The 26,569-nt window shown below is 43.4% G+C and overlaps 1 protein-coding gene across 4 annotated transcripts in view; it reads left to right on the top strand.

The window, feature by feature from the left end:
• Positions 1 to 26,569, top strand: part of LOC122811822 (cyclic AMP-dependent transcription factor ATF-7-like) — a 2,228,331-nt gene that overhangs the window by 2,036,819 nt on the left and 164,943 nt on the right. For all 4 annotated transcript variants that reach the window (XM_044083930.1, XM_044083931.1, XM_044083929.1 and 1 more), the window contains one exon: positions 4,310 to 4,507. In XM_044083930.1, coding sequence (XP_043939865.1) covers positions 4,310 to 4,507 — 198 coding nt within the window. The remainder of the gene's footprint in view (positions 1 to 4,309; positions 4,508 to 26,569) is intronic.

Genomic DNA, 26,569 nt, shown 5'->3' with positions numbered 1-26,569 from the left:
ACTGTTTCTCAGGGCCCTAAAGGTGTTAAGGCTTCTGTTGTTAAAAATCCTGTTCCTTCTGATAAAGAGGCAAGGGCTTTGGATAGATAGGGGAAAAAGGTGTATACTTCTTCCACTTTAGCCATGAGGGCTTTGAATTGCCAGTTTCACATGTTGAAATACCAAAATTATCTCCTTTCACAATTGAAGTCTAAGGTAGATGCTCTGGCGGAAGGTATTGAGTGTGGCTCTTCAATATCTTACTGAGCTATTGGACAAAGGTTTGTCTTTCTCTTCCATTAAGATTCATGCTGCAGCAATTTCAGCTCACTATGATTGTGACCCACCATTGTTTTCTCATCCTTTGTTCAAGCAATTTCTTAGAGGGGCAAAGCATATAAGACCCCCACGAAGAGCTCCTACTCCTGCTTGGGACCTCAATTTTGTGTTGGAGAAACTTACTCTACAACCTTTTGAGCCTGCGGCTACTGCTGAGTTGAAATACTTGTCATGGAAGACTGCTTTTTTGTTGGCCATTACTTCTGCAAGAAGGGTTTCTGAATTGCAGGCCCTTATGGCGGTGGAGCCTTTTTTGATTTTTCATAAGGATAGGGTATCATTACGTACTAATCCTTCATTTATGCCTAAGGTGGTTTCTAGTGTGGCTTTAAACCAAACTATTCATTTGCCTACTTTTTATGCAGATCCCCAAAATAGGGGAAAAGATTTTGCACACTTTAGATGTACACAGGCAGTTGCGTTATTATTTAAGCAGGACTAGGGATTTTAGGCAGTCTCAGCAGTTGTTTGTTTCTTTTGCTTTGAGTTCTCAGGGCAAGCCTGTGTCAAAACAAACTATATCTAAGTGGATTGGGTTTTGCATTGCATTCTGTTACTCCCATCATGGCAAGGAGATTCCAGCTGGGATTAGGCCTCATTCCACTAGGGCTACTGCCACTTCAACAGCATTTCTAAGGGGTGGCAACTAAGGATATTTTGGAGGCAGCTACTTGGAGTTCAGTGCATACTTTCTCCAAGCATTACCACCTTCCTCTCTATTCTAAGTCCAGGGCTGGTTTTGCCACTGCTGTGTTGCAGGGCATTTTGGCAGCTCCTGCTTCATTATAGTTTAGCCATCCTCCTTACCTCTGCTTTGGGATTCTACCCAAGTGTTAGGACTGCAGCAATGTGAGATGAAGAACATAGTACAGTTTTGTACCTACCATAAATGTAGATGTTCAAGATCCACATTGCTGCAGTCCAATTTTCCCTCCCTCCTTCCCCTCTGTGTTTAGGGGTGGTTGTGTGGGTGAGGTTCTATTTTTTGTACATTTGTATATATTGTACATATTTTAGGCACAGGAGTGTTTTGGTGTTTTTTGGTTTTGGCCTTATCTTTTTAGGGTCTTCTGACATCTGGGGCAAGAAAAGACTGAGGATATGACGTCGGTCATGCGCATTTGTACCCTGACGTCCTGATGTCAGACAAATGCGCCTTGACCGACGTCAGCCTTATACTTTGGTATTCAGGCCGACTGGGACAACGGACTACCCCAAGTGTTAGGACTGCAGCAATGTGGATCTTCGAACATCTACATTTATGGTAGGTACAAAACTGTACTTTTTGCAGTCTGAACTTTCACCTCTTGGCTGTCTTTTGCCAGTTGCTTGTCTGGAATTTTTACTGTTTGCATTCTTCGTAATCATAGGTCCAGTGTGGAAGATTTCCCATTGTCATATGGCAGATACAGTCTCACTTTATCAGTTAATCTAACCTTTTGCCATCCATGTCTACTTAGACTGCCCCTTTATCCAGAGGTTACTATAGCAATAACCCACGCCTGGGTGTGGGTAATGCTGGATTTACCCACGGTTGGCGTGGTTTGGTCCCGAGGGCGAAGCCCGAGGGACCAAACAAAGACAACCGTGGGTAAATCCAGCATTACCCACACCCAGAAGTGGGTTATTGTTATTAATGACATTATTTAAGAAAAGAAATAATTACTTTTCTTAAATAATGGCATTGTATAATGCCTCTTTGCTGCCCTTCCGCAGCTGTCTGGTGTTCCGCGGCAGTTCTGATGTACTGCGCATGCCTACGCAGTACATCAGAGCTGTGGGCAAAAGCAACGGAGAACGCAAGATCTCCGTTGCGTTTTACTGTCTCGCTATGTTAAATGGGTTTAACATAGCGAGACAGCTTCAAAAATAAGCAATGGAGATCTCCGTTGCTTATTTTAAAGCTGTCTCGCTATGTTAAACTCATTTAACATAGCGAGACTTTAAAAGCAACGGAGATCACAAGATCTCCGTTGCTTTTACTATGTCGCTATGTTAAAGGAGTTTAACATAGCGAGACAGCTTTAAAAAAAGCAACGGAGATCTGCGTTGCTTTTTTTAAACCTGTGTCGCTATGTTAAACTCTTTTAACATAGCGAGACATGTTATACTAACGGAAAAAGTCTGGGCGACCGGACCTTTTTCCGTTAGTATATTGAGGGATTTACAACGGGCACGCTGGTTGGGCTGGCCAGTCAGCGTGCACGTTTTAGAGGAGGCATTGTATAATAGTAGAGTTCCTAGCAATTTGGGCAGATGTATATACATAACGTTGGGACTTGGGCTGGCAACCTGAGCCTGTAAAACCCATAAGTGCTGTGGAAGCAACGATCATTGAAAGGTGCTCATTGCCCAGTGTGCTTACATGGTGCATAAATAGGAAAGAGAGAGAGAGAGAGAGAGAGAGAGATATGTGTGTGTGTGTGTGTGTGTGTGTGTGTGTGTGTGTGTGTGTGTGTGTGTGTGTGTGTGTGTGTGTATAATATATACATACATGCATACATATATGTATACCTATACATATATGTATGTATATATATATATATATATATATATATATATATATATATATATATATATATATATCTAGATATCAATTTAACAGTCTAGGTACTAAACTTGCTAAGTGGAGGACTCAAGGTAGATGCACTAAGTTAATGCAACACATGACATATGTCCATATGCCAGTAGAGGGCATACTTTCACAAAATGCAGGAGCTTCAGCCAGTCTGGAAAAAAAAAAGGAAATAAGGACACCTACCAAAAATATACCTCATTTGTCAGTTGATACACTAAGAACACATTTGTTTCTTTCTGAGAGATGACTACCATAAAGATATCTCTAGTCACAAGTTTTACAGGCAATATTATTACTTTTTCTCCCTCTTGATTATGGTTGAGGTTAGTCTTTTGTTGTAGTGCATGTTTCCACTTGGGACTGATTACCTGGAAGCTGCATATTTGATTGTGGATCTAGATTTCTTGGGGTTAGACAAGAACCAGAGAGCACATGAGGGATGACCCTTTTTAAACTACATAAAAGTAAAGTGAGAAAGTGGTGTAAGTTGTGGTCTTGGGGAAGATTTCTTTGAAATCAAAAAGTGCAGTGGTATGGTAGATACTAAGGTGTCTGCTGTTACAATGAGTACCTCATTTGCTGTTATTTATTTATTCCCTTTATTTCTACAAGATTGGCATTGGTTGAATTTTTTTCTCCGTGTGGTAACTGGGTGGAATTTTTTTAAGTTTTACCCAACTTATGTTTGCTATGGTCCATTGGAGTTCATGTTTGCTGTCGTGAAGTGTAATTTTGAAAAAATAGTTTGGTTTGTAATCTTTTCTCTGTTAATGTTGATTCTTGCAGCACAGTCTGGGAAGTTGTGATTCTACGTATATTTATAAATTCTTTATTTGCAGACTAATGTATTTCACTCTTGGGAGCTGTACTTTTATTTGAGTTCATGCTAGATGATCAGACTTAATTTTCACAAAACTGAAATTACCAAAGTTATGGAATCAGTATTTTACTAGTTTTCTAAGTAACAGCAACAGAGCATAATAAAAATACATTTGTACTGGAGAGGGGCAAGCCTTCTGCACCATTCCCACTGCCTTATTAAATATTAATACTGTAAAGTCACATGACTTAGGAGAAAGGGGCGGACTCGGCATCTATCCTCTTTCTTGAGACTGCAGAGTGGTAATATTTAAGTTAGGAGGGGTACATTGTGGGGGCTTGCCCCCTTGCAGAAGCATAGTGCTTTAATGCTGTAGTTTTTTTTTTTAATTTACAGATTTGTTAAACTATTTCATTAGTAACTTTTAGGCAATACAGAAATCACAGAAATGAGTGATCATCTTCCATGTACCTATGTTTTCTTGCCTTTTCATTATTTTTTATCACTTTTTTTAGAAAATTGTTTTTAGAATGGATAAAAAAGAGGCAGTAGGGTCAAGAATTAGTGCATCTCTTGTAAAATTTGTGTTTTAGGTTTCCCCTGCTCAGCCAACTCCTAGCACTGGTGGTAGGCGAAAACGTTCCTTAGATGAGGATCCTGATGAACGTCGACAGAGGTTCTTGGAGAGAAACCGTGCTGCTGCATCACGCTGTAGGCAGAAACGGAAAGTTTGGGTGTCATCCTTAGAAAAGAAAGCAGAAGAGCTCACAGCACAGAATTTGCAGCTAACGGTGAGTGACCACCATGGAACAAGAACCTCACTACACTCCAGAATCATGGAATCATGTTGTCATTTTATAAAATGTGTACCAGATTAAAAGCTCAGCAGCATTTTCTGAAATGTTTCTGTTAATATTGTTCCTCATTCATGTACTTTATGTTTTATATTAACTAATTTTAGTAAATGGATTGTGGTGATTACACTCTGAGACCCAGAAAAAAGACAAATCAGTTAAGGGCCTGCTTGGTGTAAGACCTGGTCTTAAATTTTAAGCACCCCCTGCTTCACTTGTTTAAGATTGGATATTGCATTAGGCAGTTAAGTCTGCCAGTACTGACCCACGAATGATAGCAGCAGAATAAAAAACAAACTTGTTTTTTCCTGCTGTCTGTGCTTGTAATGTGTCCCTGACTTTGTGTTGCACAGGTGTCTACTTTTCTGATAGTGTTCGTGAAGTGCTTCTTTGAAAGATAGCAAAACATTTATTTATTTTTTTTCTATAGCTAGTAGTACATAGGGCAGATAAAGCTTCCTACACTACAAAAAAATTATGATCAGGTTTCTGATCATAATCCTGTAATCCGATGTTGTCAATCTTCATTCCATCCTTGATAGATAGGTTTGGCTGCGATATCAGAACTGACTCGGACGTTACCACAGTTCGAGCCAACCAAAAACTCTTGAACTTCACCTCTACCCAGAATCCCTCTCTCTTAATTACCTCAGATTTTGTTTGCCACTTTCCAAAATGGTCCCATTTAGCTGATACTCTTGAGCATTTGTGGGATTAGGTAAAACTTTTGTGTCTTTCTTTCAAATTTCCACGGCCAGGGCAGTCCTTTCCTTCATGGGCTTGTAGAGGGTGTTCTTGGGCCTTCCTTCTCCCAGACTTCCTGGTGAGCTCAAGTACTGTTCCTTAAGTAAAGAATACTGCAAAAGTGATATGGAATGACACAGTACAGTTGTATAAAATCTTACCGTAATAGTAAATGTGCTTCACTTCACTGTTGCAGTATTCACTCCCTCCTTCCTACACCCTCTAATCTACCTCTTGCCCTGTACCTTTCTTACCCTCCTTGCAGAGGGGCTCTTTTTTTCTTCCTTTTTCTCATTCTGGATGTGCATGTTATCCTTGTCCCTAAGGGCATTCTTTTTCTCCTGGGGCTTTTTCATTTCTGAGTGTGTGCATCCATATCTCACCTTTATGCCATACGTCTTGCCCAGGGAGCATGTGTGTGATGTAGAATGCTTATAAGAACTAAAGGCTTTGGTATACTGTCAGGACATTGGGCTGTCCTTGGCAGGAGATCCCTAAGGTAAAGAATACTGCAACAGTGAAGAGAAGGACATTTACTGTTATGGTAAGATTTTACACAACTGTACCTTCTGCAAACAGTGACAAAGTGTTGTGCTGCAGTATGCCATTTCATGGGTCTGTAACAAATCATTCTTTGATACCTCTTGTAGGTCTTCATCTTTTAACTTTCTGATACATCTGTCTAGGCAAAGGTGATTGAATCTGTTCAACTTTCAAGAGTGCATTGGACCTGTTTGTTAATGAAATTAATTTCCCCTTGTAACAACATTTTGAGCATGGCAGGGTATAGCAATGCTTTATACCAGGTTGTTTTAGCAACTTTACCTTACTCCAGAAAGCTTTGCCTTAAAGAAGCACACTGCCAATTTTTTGTGAAAGCACACTGCCTTCCATTTATATTAGGTAGGACTTTTGGACCGCACTGCTCCCTGAACCTCTGCTTTTCATTTTTTTATTAAGGTTTTAAGCATTAGTCTCTCTAACATGCTAGGTTGCCACTGCCACAGGAAAAGTAATATACTCTGTTTTACTAGGATTAGGAACTTATTCCAGAGTAGGGGGAGTCTCTGGGAGATGAACCTGTCTCTCCAGCTGGTCCTGTTAATGTCACTTCTCATGTTGAGGTCGCTAGAGCGGGTGCAGCAAGTATCATTTGTTGCTAATGTGTAGCATTTCCATCAAGGCAGGATCTGCGATTGCCCTATAGACTAGGCAGAGATCACCCTTAAGTAGTCTGTATGGCATAGAGTATAGTGACAGGGATTTTTGTCTGTCAGCATAAGACAGGTGTTGGACACCTTGAATTTTCTTTGTAAGGTAACTCTGAGGTCTCTCCAATTGTTGGAGGTGCCTGGTGAGGTACATACCAAAGGTGCATTGTACTCTACAGTTGGTCTAATAAGGGAGGAGTGCAGGGGTGGTTATAACCTCTTTTTTGTGGAGGCAATGTCCTTATTGATGGAATGGGCAATGCAGAAGGTTTTCCTTACCATTGTGGAAACGTGATGGTCAAAGGAGAGGTTCCTGTCAACCTGTGTGCCCAGATCTGTTAATATGGATTGGGTACTTAAGGTGTTATTGTTAATGTGGTACTTTGCAGGGCTGTCTCCCTTGCCAAAGGGAGGGGGGTGATGATGCACTTTTTAGTGTGTAACTTGAGCCCATGACTTTGACACCAATCATTGGTTTGAGTAAGACCATCCTGGAGGATGTCAGTGTCACTAGGACATTGAATGCCCAGTTTGCAGTCACCTGCAAACTTTGTTAGCTACACACCCTTTGTTTTGGCCTGTACTTTTGAAAAGTAAATACCAAACAATAGGGATCCCAGCAGTGAGTCCTGTGGTACTCCACTGGTTACTGGTCTGAAGGTGGATGAAGAGTCCCCTATTTTAACTGTGTGTGTTCTGTCAGTGAGCCAGTTTGCAGCCCACCTGACTGTGTACTGGTTTATGTACAGTTGGGTAAGTTTATCAGTGATACCTGAGTGGGGAATGGTTTTGAAGGCCTTCATTAGGTCTAAATATGCAGTATGCACAGTTTTGCCTTATCTAGGCCTTTGATGATAGTCTCAAAGAAGTCCACCAAGCTTAGTAGGCACGATCTCCCTTTGACAAACCAAACCGGGATGAGTCTAGTGTTTTTAGGTCTCCTATGTCCTTGTTGATAAGGTCCATGATGATTCCCTCCATGGCCTTGCATATGAGGCTAGTCAGACTTATGGGTCTGTAACTACTGCGGTCAGCAGAGGAACCCCCTTTGTGGAGGGGGATGATAGTGGCAGTTGTCCAGTCTGCCGGAACATACCCAGTGCTTAGACCATGGTTAAAGAGGGTACTCAGAGGTTCAGCTAACTCTTGCTTTAAGCAATATAAGACGCAGCCAGGGATGTTGTCTGGTCCCATAGAGGCCGTGTTTTTAGCTTTGGAAAGGGCTTTAAGAACCTGTTCCTTAGAGATTTCTAGGAGAGGACATGTAGGATGGATCTCTTGTGGTATATTGGGTGGAGACAGGGGGAGAAGTTCTCACTGAACCTATCTGCCAGCAGGTTAGCAATATCACAGGGTTCAGTATAGGTTGTGCCATTTACAACAAGTTCTGTGCAAATCTGGGATTTTCCTTTGAGGTTGTGGATGTAGCCAAAGAATGCCTTGTGGTTACCCTTGGCTAGGTTGGACAGTTTAGATTTATAGCTGACTTTGGATTTTTTTCACTGGGTGTCTAATTTGGGGAAATGACAATGGCAGTTTTCCAATCTGCAGGAACATACCCAGTGCTTAAACTGTACTTAAAGCGGGTACTCAGAGGTACAGCTAACACTTGCTTTAAGTAATTAGGATGCAGCCAAGGATGTTGTCTGGTCCCATAGAGGCTGTGTTTTTAGCCTAGGAAAGGGCTTTAAGAACCTGTTCCTTACACATTTCTGGGGCAGGACATGTAGGAGGGATGTCTTGTAGTATATTGGGCGGAGACAGGGTGGGGGATTCTCACTGAACCTCTCTGCCAGCAGGTTAGCAATGTTATCAGGTTCAGTATATGTTGTGCCATTTACTACACGTTCTGTGCAAATCCGGGATTTTCTTTTGCGATTGCGGACATAGCCAAATAATGCCTTATGGTTACCCTTGGCTGAACAATTTAAATTCATAGTTGGCTTTGGATTTTTTCACTAAGTGCCTTATTTGCTTATTTAGGCTAAGGAGGGAGTCCTTTGAGTTTGGAGACCGTCTCCTACTGCTTTTAGACAGCAGTTTTTCTCCTGTTATATAGCCTGTTTATGGTGGATGTCCACTAAGCAGGTTTGTTTTTGCGTGAGAAACTTACTTTTATCCTGTCTGGTTCAGCTGAGTTGATGGCACCTGTGAAGGTGTTTATACAAGGCTTTGGTATAAACCTCGGCATAGGTGTCCTTACCAGCAGTAGGGTAGGGGCAGTAAAACTAGTAATATTATTTCATAAAAGATTATAGTTTGCGTTGCAGAAATTTTTTTAGTCTAGTTCCAGCAGGGGGAGGGTTAGACACTATTGTTACTTCTAGTGTGACTGACCTGTGGTCCGATCATACTAGAGATGACTGTACAGTTAGGGTGGTGCAATGATCACTCATATTAGCAAGTAATAGATCTAAAATGTTTGAACCCCTTGTGAGGGTGTCCACTAACTGGACCAGGGCATTAGAGTTTACAAAGTTCAGGAATCTTTGGGCAAGTTGGTACAGGTGTAGTTAGACCAATTTATTAATGGATAGTTGAATTTTCCCAAAGCCAGGGTGTTTGGTGGTCTATTGAGGGACTCGAGGAGGTCCAGGTAGGTTTTGAGGGTGTCCTGCTTTATGGACCGGGTCCTATAACTGGTGATAATTTGAAGAGGAGTTTTACCTACAGAGAGTTGTACTTGAGGGTGGGAGGTTGGCATAATGGTTAAGGTGTTTGCCTTACAAACACAAGGTGCAGGGTTTGACTCTCACATGGGGTAATTGGCTAGGCTTAAAATAGCCTACAAGGGCAGTCAGCCTAGTACTAATCTATGAACCTATGAACATGGCGTAGTTTGAGGGACTCGTTTAGTATTACCAATCTGGAGGAGTATCCAGAGTAAGGTATCCCCACCCAAGACTGGAACAGACAGTCATGAGGAGAAGGTTAACACTTGCACCACACCTCCAGCCTCACATAGACCTACTAAACCAGCACTGGCAAAAGATACACATAAATACACAAAATCATACTCAGAGGCTCTAAATAAAAACCTGCAAAAGCATCAGAGAGCTCCAAAGCAGACACCCACAAAACCTGCACCTCCCGTCACAAACCAGACAACACATAAAACACAAAATCATTGTGCCGCACAGTCACAGCCCTTAAGGCGAAATAACATACCTAACACACTAGTAATAGGTGACTCAATAGTCAGGCACACTGACGCCCCACTCACTAGGCTGGACAAGGAGAAGGTTACTGTTAGCTGCCTGTCAGGAGCCAGAATCCGCCACATAACACAAGCACTCAGGTCACTCCAGAACAAGTACAAATATGACTGTGTCATTGTTCATGTTGGTGTGAACGAACTGAGCTGTACCTCCCTGGACTACATGAAAAGAGACATGGAAGAGCTCTCTGATCATGTAGCCCAGGCAGGTATGACCCTGACCCTGAGTAGCATCCTGCCCTCACCAAGAATGATACCTCAGTATAAAGAAATAATGATCAATTTCAACAATTGGTTAAGCTTCTGGTGTCATTCAATGGGGATCCAGTGTCTGTCAGCCTGGGATGACATGCTCGACAAGCCGCATTGCTTCACAAGAGATGGCTTGCACCTGTCACCCCTTGGCTTTTGAATACTGGCCAAGGCTCTTGCTGCCCCCATAGTGCCTTTTTTAGGCAAGGCTCAAAATTCAAACCCACCTCCGTAAACAGCACAAGTAAAAAACTGAGGGTTATGCTACTCAACGCCAGGAGTTTAAATCTCGAAATGCATGCGCTCGAAGCATTCCTAAGTATGGAGAACGTCGACATCTGTGCAGTAACTGAAACCTGGTTCAAGGCTCTAGAGAGCACTCCAGCACTACTGGGCTACAACTCATACCACACATTTTGGCCACAGAACACGGACCGAAACACAAAAGGAGGGGGTGTATCCATATTCATCAAGGATACCCACACCTTCAGGTTAGTGGTGCAGCATGATACCTCTGAGGTCATCCATGTGCAACTAACATCTGGCAAATCTGCAGTGCAAATTGTGGCCTTCTACAGGTCACCCTCCATGACCCAGGGCCACCACTCCGCCTTTCTGGAGACACTGGAAAACATGAAGGTCCTACCGAACACCCTGATCTTGGGAGATTTCAATTACCCTACCATTAACTGGGAAAACTACTTGAGTACAAACTCCCAGGCTCAGCACTTCCTGGAATTTATCAACTCAAATGCCCTGGATCAGCTGGTAAACTCCCCTACCAGAGGCCACAACATATTGGACCTGGTCATCACCAACATGGGCGACAGGTGCTCCGTACCGGAGGTCAACCCGTCACTGGTTAGATCAGACCATAAACTAATCACCCTGGATGTCCACACCCCACCACCACCCCCAACCAAGGAAACCACAGTGAAAAACTTTTCTAAAGCAAACTCACCTTACTTAAGTCAGAGGTGGTATGTTTCACAGCCCCCATGCTAAAGGATAACACTGCCCAAGATGCAGAATCCTTTACAATTGCACTCTATGAGCACGTACAAGGATGCATGGATCGTGCCATCCCTAGCAAAACCAAGACTCACTCCCCTAAGAGAAGGAAACCAGTCTGGTGGACCCCTGCCATAAACAGGTTATACAACAAAAGGAGGAAACTAGTTCAGAAAAAAAGCAAATCCCAAGAAGGAAAGACATCCCTGATCAGTATCAGTAAGAAACTAAGGTCCCTCATAAAATCATCCAAGGCTAACTTCGAAAGAAAAATAGCCAAGGACTCGAAAGATAACCACAAAGTCTTCTTTAGCTATGTCAAAAATCTAAGTGGCAACTCGCAGATATGCTCTGAGATAGTGCAAAATAGCACATAATATACTGAACCTACTGATATTGCCAACATACTGGCAGATAGATTCAGTGCAAACTTCACCTCCCTCTCACCTTCAAGAGGGCCCACAGCAATACCGGAAAAGTGTAGTGTCCCGGAAATCACAGAAGCGCAGGTGAAAACAGCCCTTTCAAAAGCTAAAAACACAGCATCAATGGGGCCAGCTGGTATCCCAGGCTGCGTCTTGCACGAACTACAGAAACAACTAACCCCCCACCTAAACATGCTGTTCAACCTCAGCCTCTCCACAGGCTACGTGCCCATAGAATGGCGCACAGCAATGGTTATTCCACTCCACAAAGGAGGAGCCACAACTGACCCTGGTAACTATTGCCCCATAAACCTGACTAGCCTGGTCTGCAAGGCTATGGAGCGCATCATTATGGAACTCATTAACAAAGACATTGGGAACCTCCAAACACTTGACCCGACCCATTTCGGCTTTGTTAAGGGCAGATCATGCCTACTAAACCTGGTTGACTTCTTCAAGACAGTTACCAAGGCCATAGATGAGTGAAAGGTGGTTCACACAGCCTGCCTTGATCTCGCCAAGGCATTCAACACCATTCCTCACTCTGATATTATAGAAAAACTCACCAGCCTGAACATAAACCCATACGTCAAAAGATGGGTTGCCAACTGGCTTACAGACAGAACTCACATGGTAAGAATAGCGGGCTCCAGGTCTGACTCTAAACCAGTCACAAGTGGTGTCCCGCAAGGCTCAGTTCTGGGACCCCTACTGTTCGACATATATTTCTCAGAAGTACAAGCAAACATAGGAGGACTGTGGCTAGCCAAGTTCGCCGATGACTGCAAACTGGGAGCCATAATTGACTCTCCGGCTGACACGGACATCCTCCAAAAAGGCCTTACTGAGGCAGACACCTGGTGTCAAAGTCATGGCCTCAAGCTAAATGCCAAAAAATGCATAGTCATCCCGTTTGGGAAAAACAAAACACCCACGAATTACCACATAGGCGGCAGCCCCCTTAATACAGAAGAGGTAATAAGAGATCTGGGGACCCAGGTAGATAGTAATCTCTCCCTTGACAATCATATTGCCAAAGTAGTTAGGAAATCCTTGTATGTGGCCCATCTAATTACTAAGGGGTTCACATCTAGAAATAAAGAGGTTATAGTGCCCCTCTACTCGTCAGTCATCAGACCCATCATAGAGTACAATGCCCCATTTGGGATGTACCTCACAAGACACTTCCAACAGCTTGAAAGACCACAAAAACACCTCACCAAAAGGATTACTGGCCTCAAACATATGTCCTATGCAGCCCTACTGAAAAAACTCTGGCTGTACTCAGTGGCATATCGCTTACTCAGAGGTGATCTCTGCCTAACTTACAAAGCCATGTCCAACTCAGAATTGATGGACATGCTCCACCTAAAGAAATCCAAGTCACTGCGAGCCACGTGCTCTAGTGAGCTAAACCTCGCCACAACAATAAATAGAACATGCTGGAGGGATAGATTCCTGTCACAGAGACTCCCCATGCTTTGGAACAAAATTCCTAACTAAATTAGGCAGAGCCCCTCACTAACACTCAAGAGAAGCCTTGACGAGTGGATGGGTAACAGAAAGTACACCTCTGGGATCACTTCATTGGCTCTGCTTGACAGAGGCTCAGTTAATTAATCAATGGGGTGGCGAATGCCAACACACTCTGGCTAGGCTTATAAATGCCCTCGGGCAGATAGCCTAGTACCTACCTATGAACCTATTTGTCTTTAATAAAAATTGATACTCCTCTTCCTCTGGATTTACCACTGTCATTTGATTGTCTGAGCGAGTGGAAGGCGTTGTAACCCAGTTTGACCAGGGTGCGTTCCACAGCCTTGAACCAGGTTTCTGTGACAGTACAGACGTCAGCATCCTCCAAGGTGATGGCACCTTCCAATAAGTGTAGTTTGATTTAGACTGCTAACGTTTAGCAGCATGACCCTGATGTTGGTTTTTATGGATAATTTACATTGGAAATTTTGTACTTGTGACATTGCCTAAAAAAGGCACTAGGGGGAGGCAAAATCCTCTGCCAAAAGCCAAAATCCTAGAGGTGACAGGTGAAGACTGTCTCTAGCAAAGCATCGAGGTCCATCATCCCAGGCCGTCAGTAACTGGATCCCCTTAGAATGACACCAGAAGCTAAGCTAATTGTTGAAGTCAGTCATCTTTTTGATTGCATCATTTTAGGTGAGGGTATTATGCTGCTTAAGGCTAGGGACATACCTGCCTGGGACACATAATCAGAGAGCTCAGTCATGTTTCTCTTCATATAGTCCAGAGAGGTACATCTCAAGTCATTCACACCAACATACACTATGACAGAGTCATTACCATATTTGCTGCTGAGAGGTGTGTGTGTGTGTGTGTGTGTGTGTGTGTGTGTGTGTGTGTGTGTGTGTGTGTGTTTGGTTTTGTGTTGCACCTTAATGGCTTACTTGGTGAGACACTGGCATGTTTGTTTTTATGTGTACTATGTTTATCTGCAAATGAACTATGTGTGGTATGTTTATGTTTGGGAGGTCTCTGTGCTTTGGGTAGGTTTTTAGAGAGGACTTCCGCATGTGTGTGGTTATGTGTTGGTTGCGTGGTACATGAGGGTGGTGAGATGCGAGTGCTGACAATCTGCTTAGGGTCAGGTATATTGATTGGTGAGCAAGGGAACTGATTATATGTTTTTTATGTAGGTGCACCTCTTGCATGTTGAGTTGGAGTATCGTAAAAGAAGTGGTTTGTTAGGTACATGAGGCAGTTGCTACATTGCCTCAGGATGTCTAATTCAACCAGGTAGGCAGGAGAAATGGTGAGGTATTGTCCTTCCATAGTGCTAGATAACAGGTGTGGTCGGTAACAGAGATTGACCAGAAATGACCAGTTGGGGATCCTATAAGAAGGTAGTCCACTAGTAAAGATGAGTAGAACTAGAGAGGGTAGCTTAGAGGCTGTACTGATCTGTAGACTGATAGGGAAGCACTACCGTAAAAATGTCCCACTGGAAAACAGACCACAGCTAAGGGAAGATTTTAATGCTCCTGTACCCACCAACAGTAATAGCAACTGCATGGCATTGAGCGGTGGTGAACGTCGCCCAAGCACATGGCTTTTAAAGTGAATGAAAAAAAAACTTACTGGTGGGCAAAATAGCCAGTCAGAAGCTCTGAACAGAGCCCTAGACCAATGAGCTGCAACGGATGGGCCTGTAGCCACACACCTCCTGCCACAAGAGTGCAGAGGGCCCTCTCCAGAATAAGTTTGCTGGGGATTAGTGCTCAAATCAAATACAAGCAGAACTAGGCTAGACATAGCAGAATCTGTGGCTAGTCATTGCTACACAGTACAAGTGCCTAGAACACAAGTTAAATGCAGAGGTTGAAAACTGTCAAAAATTACAGTAAAAATGCAGGAATAATCAGAAACAGTGCCAACAGTTAGCAAGTCAGGTTCGGAGGATGATTCACACTGGTGAGGCAGTGTCTGATGCCCAGCTTATGACTGCTGCTTGCACACTGCATCCCGAGTCAGGTAAAGTGAGTCAAGTTCGGAGGATGATTCTGAAGGTGCTAATGCCAGTTGCAGAGATGGAAAGGAATAATAAGACGTTTCTTCCCTGCAGCTTCCTGTCCTCAGATGACATTATCCTTTGGGACACTTGAAGGTTCCTGAAGTTCCACATGGACTTGGGCACAGGTGCTCTACCATCACACCTGAAAAAGCTTACTCTCTTTCTTGGTGAGGATGAGGAGCCTTGCCTTATTATTTCCCTTCAGCTAGTCCTTAAGGATATTATCTTTCTAGCCAAGAAACACACACTTACTGCTTTTTCCACTCCCTTAGAAGTTATACCACCAACAAACCCTTGACAGAGTGGAATAACATTTTAATTAATCACCCTGAGGCTGTCTCATTTGTAATATATGTGGTCCAGCCTAGGTTGTAGATGTGGCAGTATTTATTCACCCTGACACAGGACAAGGAGTGGAAGCCTTCACATATGGGGGTGAGAAGACTGTTTTTTATCTGGATATTTGGGCCATCATTCAGTCTTAGTTATCCCATTTCCATTCCTCCCTAGTATGCAGAATGCTCGCAGACCTCCTTTACACTGGCATTGAGAAGCCTGTTAAAATTCTGTTGACTACTTCTGACTTGAGCTTTCATGTAACTGACTATAATTACAACTCGCCATCATGCTCTGCAGGTCAGCAGTATTTGGTGTATGCTTGCTTAAGGTGTCATGGCTGAAGATTTTCTTCTTTAAGCAGTAGCTTATCCAGGTCATCTTGGACCTTTCTTTTGTGATGAGAAAAATGTACTTTTCTTACACGTTTCTTAGCAATTGATTTAAAATTTGTTGAAGTGGGGATTTATCTCAACTGTGGATTGTAGAGGCCACCCATTGTCATTCTTCTTTCAGACCTTTTCATCCACAGAAGAGGAATAAGCCTTGTCAGCAAAATTGATGGGCTATCACATGTCAGGCAGTGCTGCTTTGTTCAGTTTCTACTGTAAAGTCTGTGAAAAAGCAGTCATGACTGTATTTCATGACTGTGCAGGATTGGTTGGTTCTCTGAGTTTGTTTCACCCTGGTGAACAACTTCTTCTTTCGGCTTTTCCCGGTTGGGGGTCGCCACAGCAGATCATTTGTCCGCTCATGATTGACAGTGGAGTTTTACGGTGTCGAGTTGCCAGCCCGGCGCCCAACCTTCCACAGAAAGCACACACATGCACACACTCACACCTATGGCCAATTTTAGAGTATCCAATCCACCTACTGCATGACTTTGGGATGTGGGAGGAAACCAGAGCACCCGGAGGAAACCCAAGCGACCACAGGGAGGACATGCAGATTCCACACAGAAGGCACCCCAGTCAAGAATCGAACCAGAGAACCTCTTGCTGTGAGGCGGCAACGCTAACCACTGCACCACAGCGGCCGCCCTGTTTCACCTTGGTGAACAATAACCTGAAACCTCTGGTTTCTGAACATGTGTCAGGTGGCCATGTCTTGAAGCTGTTATGTGCTCACTTCCTTGATAGATGATCCAGATCCTCAGTACAACACTCCCATACTCTGTTCTGAAAAGAAGTTTAGAGCCTGTTCTTTCCTTAAATAGAAAAGTCTTCTGATGTTCATTGTAATCAGTGGTACAGTATTAAGTCTTGGGAAATTTGCCATTCTGAAGCCTGTGGCCAGTCCGAATACCAGAGTCTTTCACCATCCCTCCAGTCAGAGGACGTCCTTGCAGTCTGATGTCACAACATCAGTAGTATAAAGGTACATTGGATGGTGCCATCTTCAGTTCTTTCTTGCTGTGTTAGTCTGATGCCCAAGACCATGTGTGTGAACATCATCAGTCTATTGGTCAACTTGAAATACCAGAGGATTCAGCTGAGTACCCACTGAGGGAACTCTATTTTAGTAGTATATTAGTTGTAGTTGTTAAATCTTTAAAAATAAAGTCAATAATTACTTATGTGGGAAACAAATCCCCCAGAAATACTACCACTCCAATTGCTTGTACTCTAAAGGGCCACAGCACAATGTGCTTTTGGTGTCAGATATAACAGCAAAACTATTAAAAGCAGGGCCAAATCTTCCAACTGCATTTAGAATCAGATAGGGCTCAACCTTCTCACGCCATGGCATTCACTGGTTCCCTGGCTGTCATTGTGAAAAAAGGAAAAAGACAAACACCCAAAAGAGAAGGATGTGTGGAAGGGTAAAGAAATCCCTGTGTCTGACTCTCCACGTTATCTAAAGATCACAGGCTGTGATGAGGCACCCTAGCAACCCCCTGGTCTGATACCTCTTAGACCCGAATCCACTGCCATGATTACGACCCAGTCCTCACATGCCAACACCAGACAGTTGTTTGAGTCCAAAGCCATTAAGTAAGCCATGGCTTCCAACACCAGGATTCTGGTGACTGGGTGTGGGGGCGATATTCCCTTGGTAATAATTGAGGAGGAATTACTTGGGAACCGAACTGAGGTTGCTGCTGCTGCCTGCCCACAGTCTAAGGCTATGTCCAGTCCCAAGGCCAAGACTCCCAAATACAAAAGGTTGGTTTACCTAAGTCTAAGCTGCCCAGATCTCTCCACAGGACCTAATTAGTTGCAAGACTTGACTGACTTAATGAAGTTCAAACTGCCCACCCTAGAAAGGGAGCCTGTACAAGGAGCCTTCGGTGAGGAAAAGTAAAAGGGATTCAACCCCCAGAGAGAGAGCGAGAAAGAGATTCAGATTTTTCAGAGTCACAAGATGAAGAGCAACTCATCTTCCCCCACGACACTTCTTGGATTATGACTCAGAAGACACCTTATCCTTAGCTTTGTCCCTTGAGGATTTGTCTTCTTGAGAATATTCTTTATGGAATGAAGGAATCCTGTATTTGAGAGTCTAGGGAATTCTGTTAGGCCCAGGCTAATTATAGAAGGCTCTTGAGCCTCCCTGCCTCTAGTCCTATGGTGATACCTGCAGTCCACAAAGTTGTGAACAACATTTGCTTGACATATCACTGCATCCCAGTTCCATTCTCTCAACACCCAGAAAGCCAGATCAGTGTCCCAAAGACAGCTGTGTTAGAATCCAATGGCAGATCAGCTAGGGTGTTTCTGGAATCTACCAAGGGATCACCTGGGTCTGTAGCCAATAATTTGTTATGGAACGATAGGGAGAGTTGACTCATAGGCCAGTTTGGCAAGAGGTCTTACATCTCCGCTACCCTAGCTATGAGAGCTGTATATTCATATACTTTGAATTAGTCTTGGAACAAACAAAAACTAAGGCAGAAGGTTACAAGATAACAGTCTTCAGAGGGATATCTTGCCGTTGCACAATATAAGCCTGAAGGTATACAGACATTCACTTAAATGTGGCCATGATGTATTGGATGCATCATGCAGGGCAGCTGCTATGGGGCCTGTCACAAGGGGACATGCCTGTCTAAGGGAACAGCCTATGTCAGACAAAGTTAAAGTTGAGCTCCTTAATGTCCTAGTAGGCAAGGAGTTTCTCCTTGAGCCCCATCTGCAAAGGTGTTTGAGAAACTGGACAAGAAGGAGAAATCTGTTCAGTAAAGGAACTCTAGCTTCCCCTACCCCGACATACAACAGAAACTGTCCTAGCAAGCCATGGCCCTTTACCCCACAACAGGAAAAAGCTAAATGCCTTAGGGTTAAAGGCACCTAGGGATTAAAGAAAGTGGTAATTTGGCCAGTGTCCCCAGACCTTGTGGGGGGGGTTAAGAATTCAGCCCCCCCCCCCCCCAAGAGCAGCTGTGACTATGCTCAACACCACACCTCCCCTCTCATCCAAAAAAATCCCATCCACCCCCACCTTTCCGGGAGGGAGGCTTGCCTCCTTCTTGAGTCTTTGAGCGTAGATCACATAGAACAAATTGGTATGGCAGATAATCAGATTGGCTATTCTTTAAAGTTTTAGAAGACCCCCGCCTTCTTAGACATTCCCATCCCTCCAAAACAACAAATGAAATTGATTCTACCTGTCTTAGAGGATCTGCTGCAACAGGGCTCCATCCCAACCAGTCCTTCCATTAGAAGGTAGGCATAGGATTACAGTCATGCCTCTTAGTCCCCAGAAAAGAAGGAAGATGGAGACCAGTTCTCAGCCTTTCAAAACCCAACACATTCCTGGTAGTGCCAAAATTCAGAATGTTAACTCTTGCACCTTCTCTTCCCATGGGCTTGAATGGTGACTCTGGATTTGAAGGAAGCCCACCTTCTTATCCTTCAGGAAACACAGGAGAATCCTACTGTTTCTGGCAATGGCAAGGAGAATCACACTAACAATTTTGTGCCTTATCATTTGGCTTATCTACTGTACTTAGAATATTTACCAAATGTCTGGCATCGGGTATTGCCTTTTACAGAACCTAGGGGATCCATATTTATCCATAGCTAGATGATTGACTAATCCAGGTGGCACATCCAGCAGAATTTCTGACAGCCATGCAAATCACCATGGATTGCTTTAAGAAGGTGGACTTCACCCTCCGTATCCAAAAGTCAAAACTAACAACCCAGCATCAGAGTTACCTTCCTGTGGACAGACCTAGACTCTGTCTAATAGAGGGCCTTTCAGTCAGGGGACAATATATTATTCCTTTTAGAGTACATCACGCTTATATGCAGTAAACAGGCTATTACTGCAAGGGAATTTTTTATGGGTCCTGGGTTACATGGCTTCTTATATTCTAATGATTCCATTGGCAAAGTTGCACATAAAGATACTACAGTTGTTCCTAAAACATTGCTGGTCCTAACACCAGCACTCTGTAGAAATGCCAATACCCATCCTTTCATGTTTAAAAAAAAAAAATTCTGTGGCAGGAGGAGAGCATTAAAGCCAACTCAGGGGTGGGGGGGTTCCTTCCAACTCACAGAAACAGTCCAAACCCTAACCGCAGGCAGCTTTGGATGGGGGTTGGGGAATGCACCTGGGATAATACAGAGTCCAAGGAACATTTTCTCTAGGCTCTTTTACTCATTTTGACATGGCTGTGAAGGGTAAGGCCCCCTCTGGTTTCAAAAAATGCCAGAAGTATGGCCATAAAATTCCCTTGTCAGATTTTCACACTTTGTGTTTATTGTCTTGCTCCTCACCATTTACACGAAGACTGTAGCATTTGTCATGCCTTTAGCCACTGATCTCTGTTGAAAAGGTGTAATGCACTTATATTAAAAGGACTACTTCCTTCTGCCTTTGGCGAAGCCTTATCATCTGCAGATAAAGCAAAGACAGATGTCTCATCTCCTTCATCCTCATCTTCTGTGAAAAAAAGTAAGAAACTGAGTCTTTCGGTTCTGAAAATTGAAGACCTTGGTTCCAAAAGTGTCCACAGAACTGCATGCCTTTGCTGTGGGCACTCTGGTGGCGACGGCCATTCCAGCACTGATTGCCATTTTGAGTCCTTCGATGTCGAAGGCCTTGATACAAGAAATTACTACTATCTCACCTACTAATACTACATTGCCTAGAGCTACATACTCACTTTCAACTGATCCTTTTGTTGGGGAGCTCCCTCAAGTGTTTTTGCAGAGGCCTAAGTCCCCCTTTACGTCATCGGCCCGCTCCACCAAAAGTCTTTCAGAACTCATCATGGAGAAGCTAGTGAATAAAATTGTATGGGCTAGAGGGATTTCAGGCCCCCCTTTGGTTATGACCCCTTCGAGTCTTGATACCAAAACTTCCATCACACCACTAACTAGTACCCCTGTAACCTTCCCGGAGGTCTTAGAGTCCTCTGTTCCACATCTCCTGGCACTGGAGTTTTTGGTTTCTTTGGAGCTGGTAGTTACCCTGAGCGCTTTGATTATTTCTGAACCTGAGACCTCCTGGAGCTGTAGCTATAGTGTCGGTTCCGAGGGGGGCAGGTCTTGACTCCAGGATTTTTGGAGCTGTCCTTGTTCCTCAAAGCTTCCACTTGAGTTAGTTTGGCTTCAATCTCTGGGGTCGGTCCTTTGGAGTGGGGAGTGACCCCGGTTCTGAGGCAGTCTTTCTCAGTTCCAGGCTCCCCTACCTCTTCGGGGGGCCGGCCTTCGTGGCTATGCAGAGGGCCCTTTGTCTTGCAGAGACTTGATTGGCACCTTACACCTTGGAACACCCCCCCCCCCCCGTAATTCAGTTATTCGTCCTGCCTCTCCACTGGGGCAGTGGGTGCCGAAACCTCAGGTGTCACAGGCTCAGTTACTGTCATCGTCTTATACTTCCCCAGATTATCCCCCTGAGAGAGATCCTCAGAAAAAGTGCAAGAGGAAGCACTTGGATTCCCCCCAGGAATCAGTCACCAAGGACAAAGATTTCTATGAGGGGAGGGGTTCCCACAGTCACCTCCTGAAGATGTCTAATTTGGAGACATCCTGGAAATTTTAAAACAGAGGCGTGGTGGAAGTCCCAAAACCCTTCCTCTGAGGAATCTGTTTACCTGCATCCTTTTGACATCTGCCCGTCTACCTCTTGGGTTTCACTGCCCACTCATGAACTCATTCATTGGATTTCACAGTGGGGGTGGAAGGCTGCAGACACCACTGAGCAATCCCCAAAAGACCTGATAAGATACTTTCCACTCCTGAAGATAAACAAGGGGTTGGCTGTGGATGCTATGGTTGTAGCGGCCGCCACTAAAAAGGAACTTGCTGAGGAGAGTTCCTCTGTCCATCTGCCCAACAGGGAGTCTCGGGCTATGGACAGATTTGTGAAGCAGGTCTACGCTTCATCCACCTTCGCCATAAGGTCCTTGAATTTTTTGGCACATTTCACCAGACTCCAATGAGATCTGATTAAAGAGTTGTCAGACACCCTGGCAGAAGTTGTAGCTGAGGGAGTCCAAGAGAAAGTAGCTTCCCAGTTAGCCACCCTGGAGTCTGTGTCCAATTCGTCCATGAGGCTCATCACTCATACAGCCAAAGGGATGTCTAGAGCAACAGGTACAGGCGTAGCCATAAGGAGACATGCCTGGATGCACCTATGTGACTTTGCAGAACCATTCAAGTCTTCTTTCTTCAATACTCTTTTTGACAGAAAATCCTTGTTTGGCCGTAAAGTGAAAGAGACTTTATCCAGGTGTGAGAAGGATGGTAAGACCCTTTATGCTGCGGATGTACATTTCTCCACCCCCAAAGGTCATTTCCTAGGAACCAGAGGAGTGGTGGAAAAATGTGGTTCAAGAAATCCCAAGGGCCTTTCCAAGATGCACGTAGAGGGAGTTGGGATTTCTTGAACCACATTTTCCACCACTCCTTCCAAATGGAAGATGCCACCCTTGTGGCAGAGGTGGTCTGCAAAACCAGGGCTTCAGAGATTCCTTTCCAGGGAAGATCTTTCAGTGTTCCTGAAGGGAGGCACGATCATCATCTTCTGGAGGCATTCTGAGGACACTTGTCCTTGCACCTAAACATCTGGCTAAACATAACAGACTTCTGGGTGCAATGGATCATATCCAGAGGCTGTATCATTCCCTTTTCTTATCCTCCTCTTGTACGTAAGAAAATCCCCAATGTTCCACCCAAACAGAGAGATTCGGCAGTGCAAGAAATTCAAAAACTGCTGGACAAAAGAGTCCTCCAAGAACTCCCACTAGACCAGAAAAGATCCGGAGCCTACTCAAGATTCTTTTTTGTACCAGAAAAAAGACAGGAGATTGGAGACCAATTTTGGCTCTGTGTGCTGAACAAATCTGTTTGACAAACAAAGTTCCAGATACTCACAGTACAGTCTATTCTTCCATTTCTGAAGAAAGATGACTGGATGTGCTCAGTAGAACTTCAGGATGCATATTACCATATAAAGATGGACAGATGCTCCAGAAAGTTCCTCTGCTTCTGGCTGGGAGCCAGTCATTTCCAATTAAGAGTACTGCCCTTTGGTCTCACTACAGCCCCCAGGGTGTTCACCAAGTGCATGGCAGTAATAGCAGCTCACTTGAGACTGCAAGGCTTCCAAGTGTTTCCATACTTGGATGACTGGCTCATAACCGCTTCGACCAAGCATCAGTTACTGGTAGCCAGAGATTACACCCTCAATATCTGTGCACACCTGAGAATTACAATAAATCTAGAAAAGTCAACTTTAACCTCTACACAAAATTTTGAATTTGTAGGGGGTGGTTCTGAATACTCAAACAGCAATAGCATCACTTTCTCCAGAAAGATATCAGAGAATGGTGGTACAAGTTTAACAGATAATCCACAGAAAGATGGTCCCAGCTCGACTAATTTTGCAAGCTCTAGCGTCGATGGGAGCTTCTATAACTCTAGTACCATTAGCGAGGTTGCATTAGGGGGATTCTGCAATGGCTACTAGTTTTCTTGTGGTCTGTCCTTGACCAACCATTGTCAGATCAAATCCTAATCACCAGTCGCTGCAAAACGGACCTGCTCTGGTGGATACGTTCTGAACAAATTCTCCATGGTCGTCCCTTTGTTCTCCCAGAGCCCACGGCCATAGGTGACCATGGATGCCTCCCAGATGGAGTGAGGGAAGCAGTCAAAAATACTCTGTCCCCATTAGAGACCAATTTGCATAACAATGTCCTGGAGATGAGAGCGGTGCTTCTAGCATTGCAAGCCTTTCAGACTGCTCTTCTTCAGAGGATTGTTGCAATTCAAACATGTCACTGGTTTGGTACATCAACAAGCAGGAAGGAACCAAGTCTTACCCCCTTTGTCAAGAAACCCTCAGTATGTGGCAGTGGGTGATCTCTTCCAACTGCTTTCTGATAGCAATGCACATTCCACAGAGTTCCAGTGTGATTGCAGACAAGCTTAGCAGATGCATCCTTCAGCCTCACGAGTGGTCTCTTAATCTAGAAGTGGCGAAGTTGATATTCCATCATTGGGGTCAAGCTTGCTGTGATCTGTTTGCCTCACCCTGAACAAGTGCAGCAATTACTTTGCCCTCATTCCCCCTCCAGGGAAGTCACCCTTAGAAACTCTTCTCCACAATTAACCTCCTGTCTCCTGTATGCCTTTCCCCCAATACCTCTAATTCCAAAGTTTTTACAGAAAGCACTCAGGTTGAAAAGCACAATAATCCTCATTGCTCCCTTTTGGCCTCAACAGATTTGGTTCCCCTTTCTTTGGCCTTGATTTGACAACCTTGGATCCTGGACCCAGTACCGGATCTCCTGTCCCATCTGGATGGTCTTGTTCATCCAGATATTTTTAACCTCAGGCTGACTGCATGGTTCCTCCAATTCCATTAGTTGCCAGGCATCTTAATATTTCCTCTCCAGTATGGCACATTCTTTTGTTGGCTCATAAACCTTCCACTCGAAAACTATAAGTAAGTGGAAGAGATTTACAATTTGAGCTCATGAAAAACAAATTGATCCCTTTTCTGCTTCAGTAAAGTATGTTTTAGATTTCTTAGCTTCTCTGTTCAGTGCTGGAGCTTCTCCTTCCACCATCAGATTACAATTGGCTGCAGTTTCTAAATTTCACAACGTAAATTGTTTGTAAGAGGCACGCTTTTATTAAAACCCCCGTTCAAAGATCCCACTCCTCCTTGGTTACTGAACTTAGTACTACAAGCCGTAATACATTCTCCCTTTGAACCCACTGTGGAATGTGATCTAAAGTTTTTATCTTGGAAGACACTGTTTTTGGTAGCCAATACTTTTTCCAGGAGGATTTAGGAGATCCAGACCTTATCATCAGAACCTCCTTATCTGATTTTCCATAAGGATAGGGTCTCATTACGAACAAACCACTCCTTTCCACCCAAGGTAGTATCAGGGGCGAACATTAATCAGATGATTAATTTACCGGTTTTCTTCCTGAATCATTCCAACAAAGAGGAATATGTCTTGCATTTATTAGACATCCATAGATAATTACATTTCTACCTTTACAGATGAAAAGACATAAGGCAGTCTACTCAGCTGTTTGCTTCTTTTACCAATACCATGTTGGGCAAAGCAGTCAGCAAGACTACTCTCTCTAAATAGTTGAAAGATTGCATTTCATTCATCTGTAAGAATAAACGAACCTTGTCTAAGCCCATTAAAGCATATTCTACAAGGTCTATAGTCACCTCAGCAATCTTCCAGGCTAAAGCTTCAGTGGAAAATATATGTCCAGCAGCTGCTTGGGCTTCTCCCCATACTTCTATTACTCATTACAAACTGAATTTGATCTCTAGGGGAAGATCATCCTTTGGATCGGTAGTGCTCAGGAATTTTCTTTCATGAGTCCACCCAAGATTTTAAGTATTTGGGGACTCTGCCCCATCTGTGAAGGATAAAATGAAGATTGACAACATCAGATAAAAGAAGTTATGTACTCACCATAACATTCCATCTGTGTTGTCTATCTTCATTTATCCTTGACTTCCCTCTCTTCCATCCCCCACCTTTAAGATTTTTTGGTGGAGCGAATAATAGGGTCTATATCACGTAATCGAACTTACGTAAGTTTGAATACATAAATATCAAACCTTAAACTTCGAAAGTCATGAAACGCGAAAAGTTTGAAACAGCCGTTTCCGACAAGTTTTAGTTGGCCTCACCAAACAGACTAACAAATAACGTCATTATGATGTTATCATGAGTATTCATGAAGATAATATGTTAAAAAATATATATAAAAGTCTTAATGAATAAATGTACTAATAAAGCATTAACAAATGTTAAATAAATGTAATAAGTCTGCATATCAGAATGTGTAGGAGTTACATGAGGTAAAATGCTTAAATGTGAAGTCAGTATGTGGTGTGCGTTTAGCTCCGACCAAACTGTAAAATGGCTGCCAGTTCTCATCCTGCTCCTGGAACAGTAGGTGAAATCTATGAAACTGTTATGTCTCAAAAGAAAACTGTCATGTTGCATGTAGAGGGCTATCTCTCTAATCTAGAGAAAAGTGTAAAAAGTAAGCGATACTGGTGTTGTCGATTAAAAATGCTTCATAAATGTAAAGGAAGGGCCATTACTGAGAAAGTAGTTGACGGGGAATTACTATTGAAATCTGTTGGTCACTTTCACCCTTCTGATATTACAGAAGTAGAGAAGTATAAAGCATGCAAGTAGAGAAGTATAAAGCATGCCATGAGTTGAAAGAAACTGCACGTTTATGTACAAACACACCAGCTGTAGTGGTGGATGACGCTATTGCTAATACATCTGTGGAAAGCATAGTTAGTTTGCCGTCTAGGAAGTCAGTCCTGCAACAGGTAAATAGAGTCCGATGTAAAAAGATGCTAAGTTATAGGTTTGTACCTGGGACAATAAATACAGTAGATACAGCAAAGTGTACCTTAAAGCAGGGAGTTTTTATACAACAGTGTAAGGTAGATATTTACAGCAATACTCGTGCTGGTATTTAGTACCAAGGAAAATTTACAACATCTCTGCTGTACAAACATATGGCTTATGGAAGATATATTTCTAACAACTGGAAGACTTTGCAGGCAACTGTACACTATCCATGGTTTGATATCCTTTGCAGGTAGTACAAAATGTTTACCACTTGTGTTTTGTTTAATGACCAAGAAATCATATAAGGCATACAACTATCTTTGGGAATGTGTCTTTCAGTTACTGTCATCATTTCACTTAGAATGTATAGTGCAGTATATTGTCACAGACTTTGAATTGGCCACTATTAAGAGTGTTAGACATAATTTCAATGCAGTACA

This window comes from Protopterus annectens, chromosome 9.part0 (assembly GCF_019279795.1).
Source record: "Protopterus annectens isolate FY-2018-M chromosome 9.part0, PAN1.0, whole genome shotgun sequence".
NCBI lineage: Eukaryota > Metazoa > Chordata > Ceratodontiformes > Protopteridae > Protopterus > Protopterus annectens.
The sequence above is the reverse complement of the archived record's forward strand: the minus strand, read 5'-3'. Positions and strand labels throughout refer to the sequence as shown.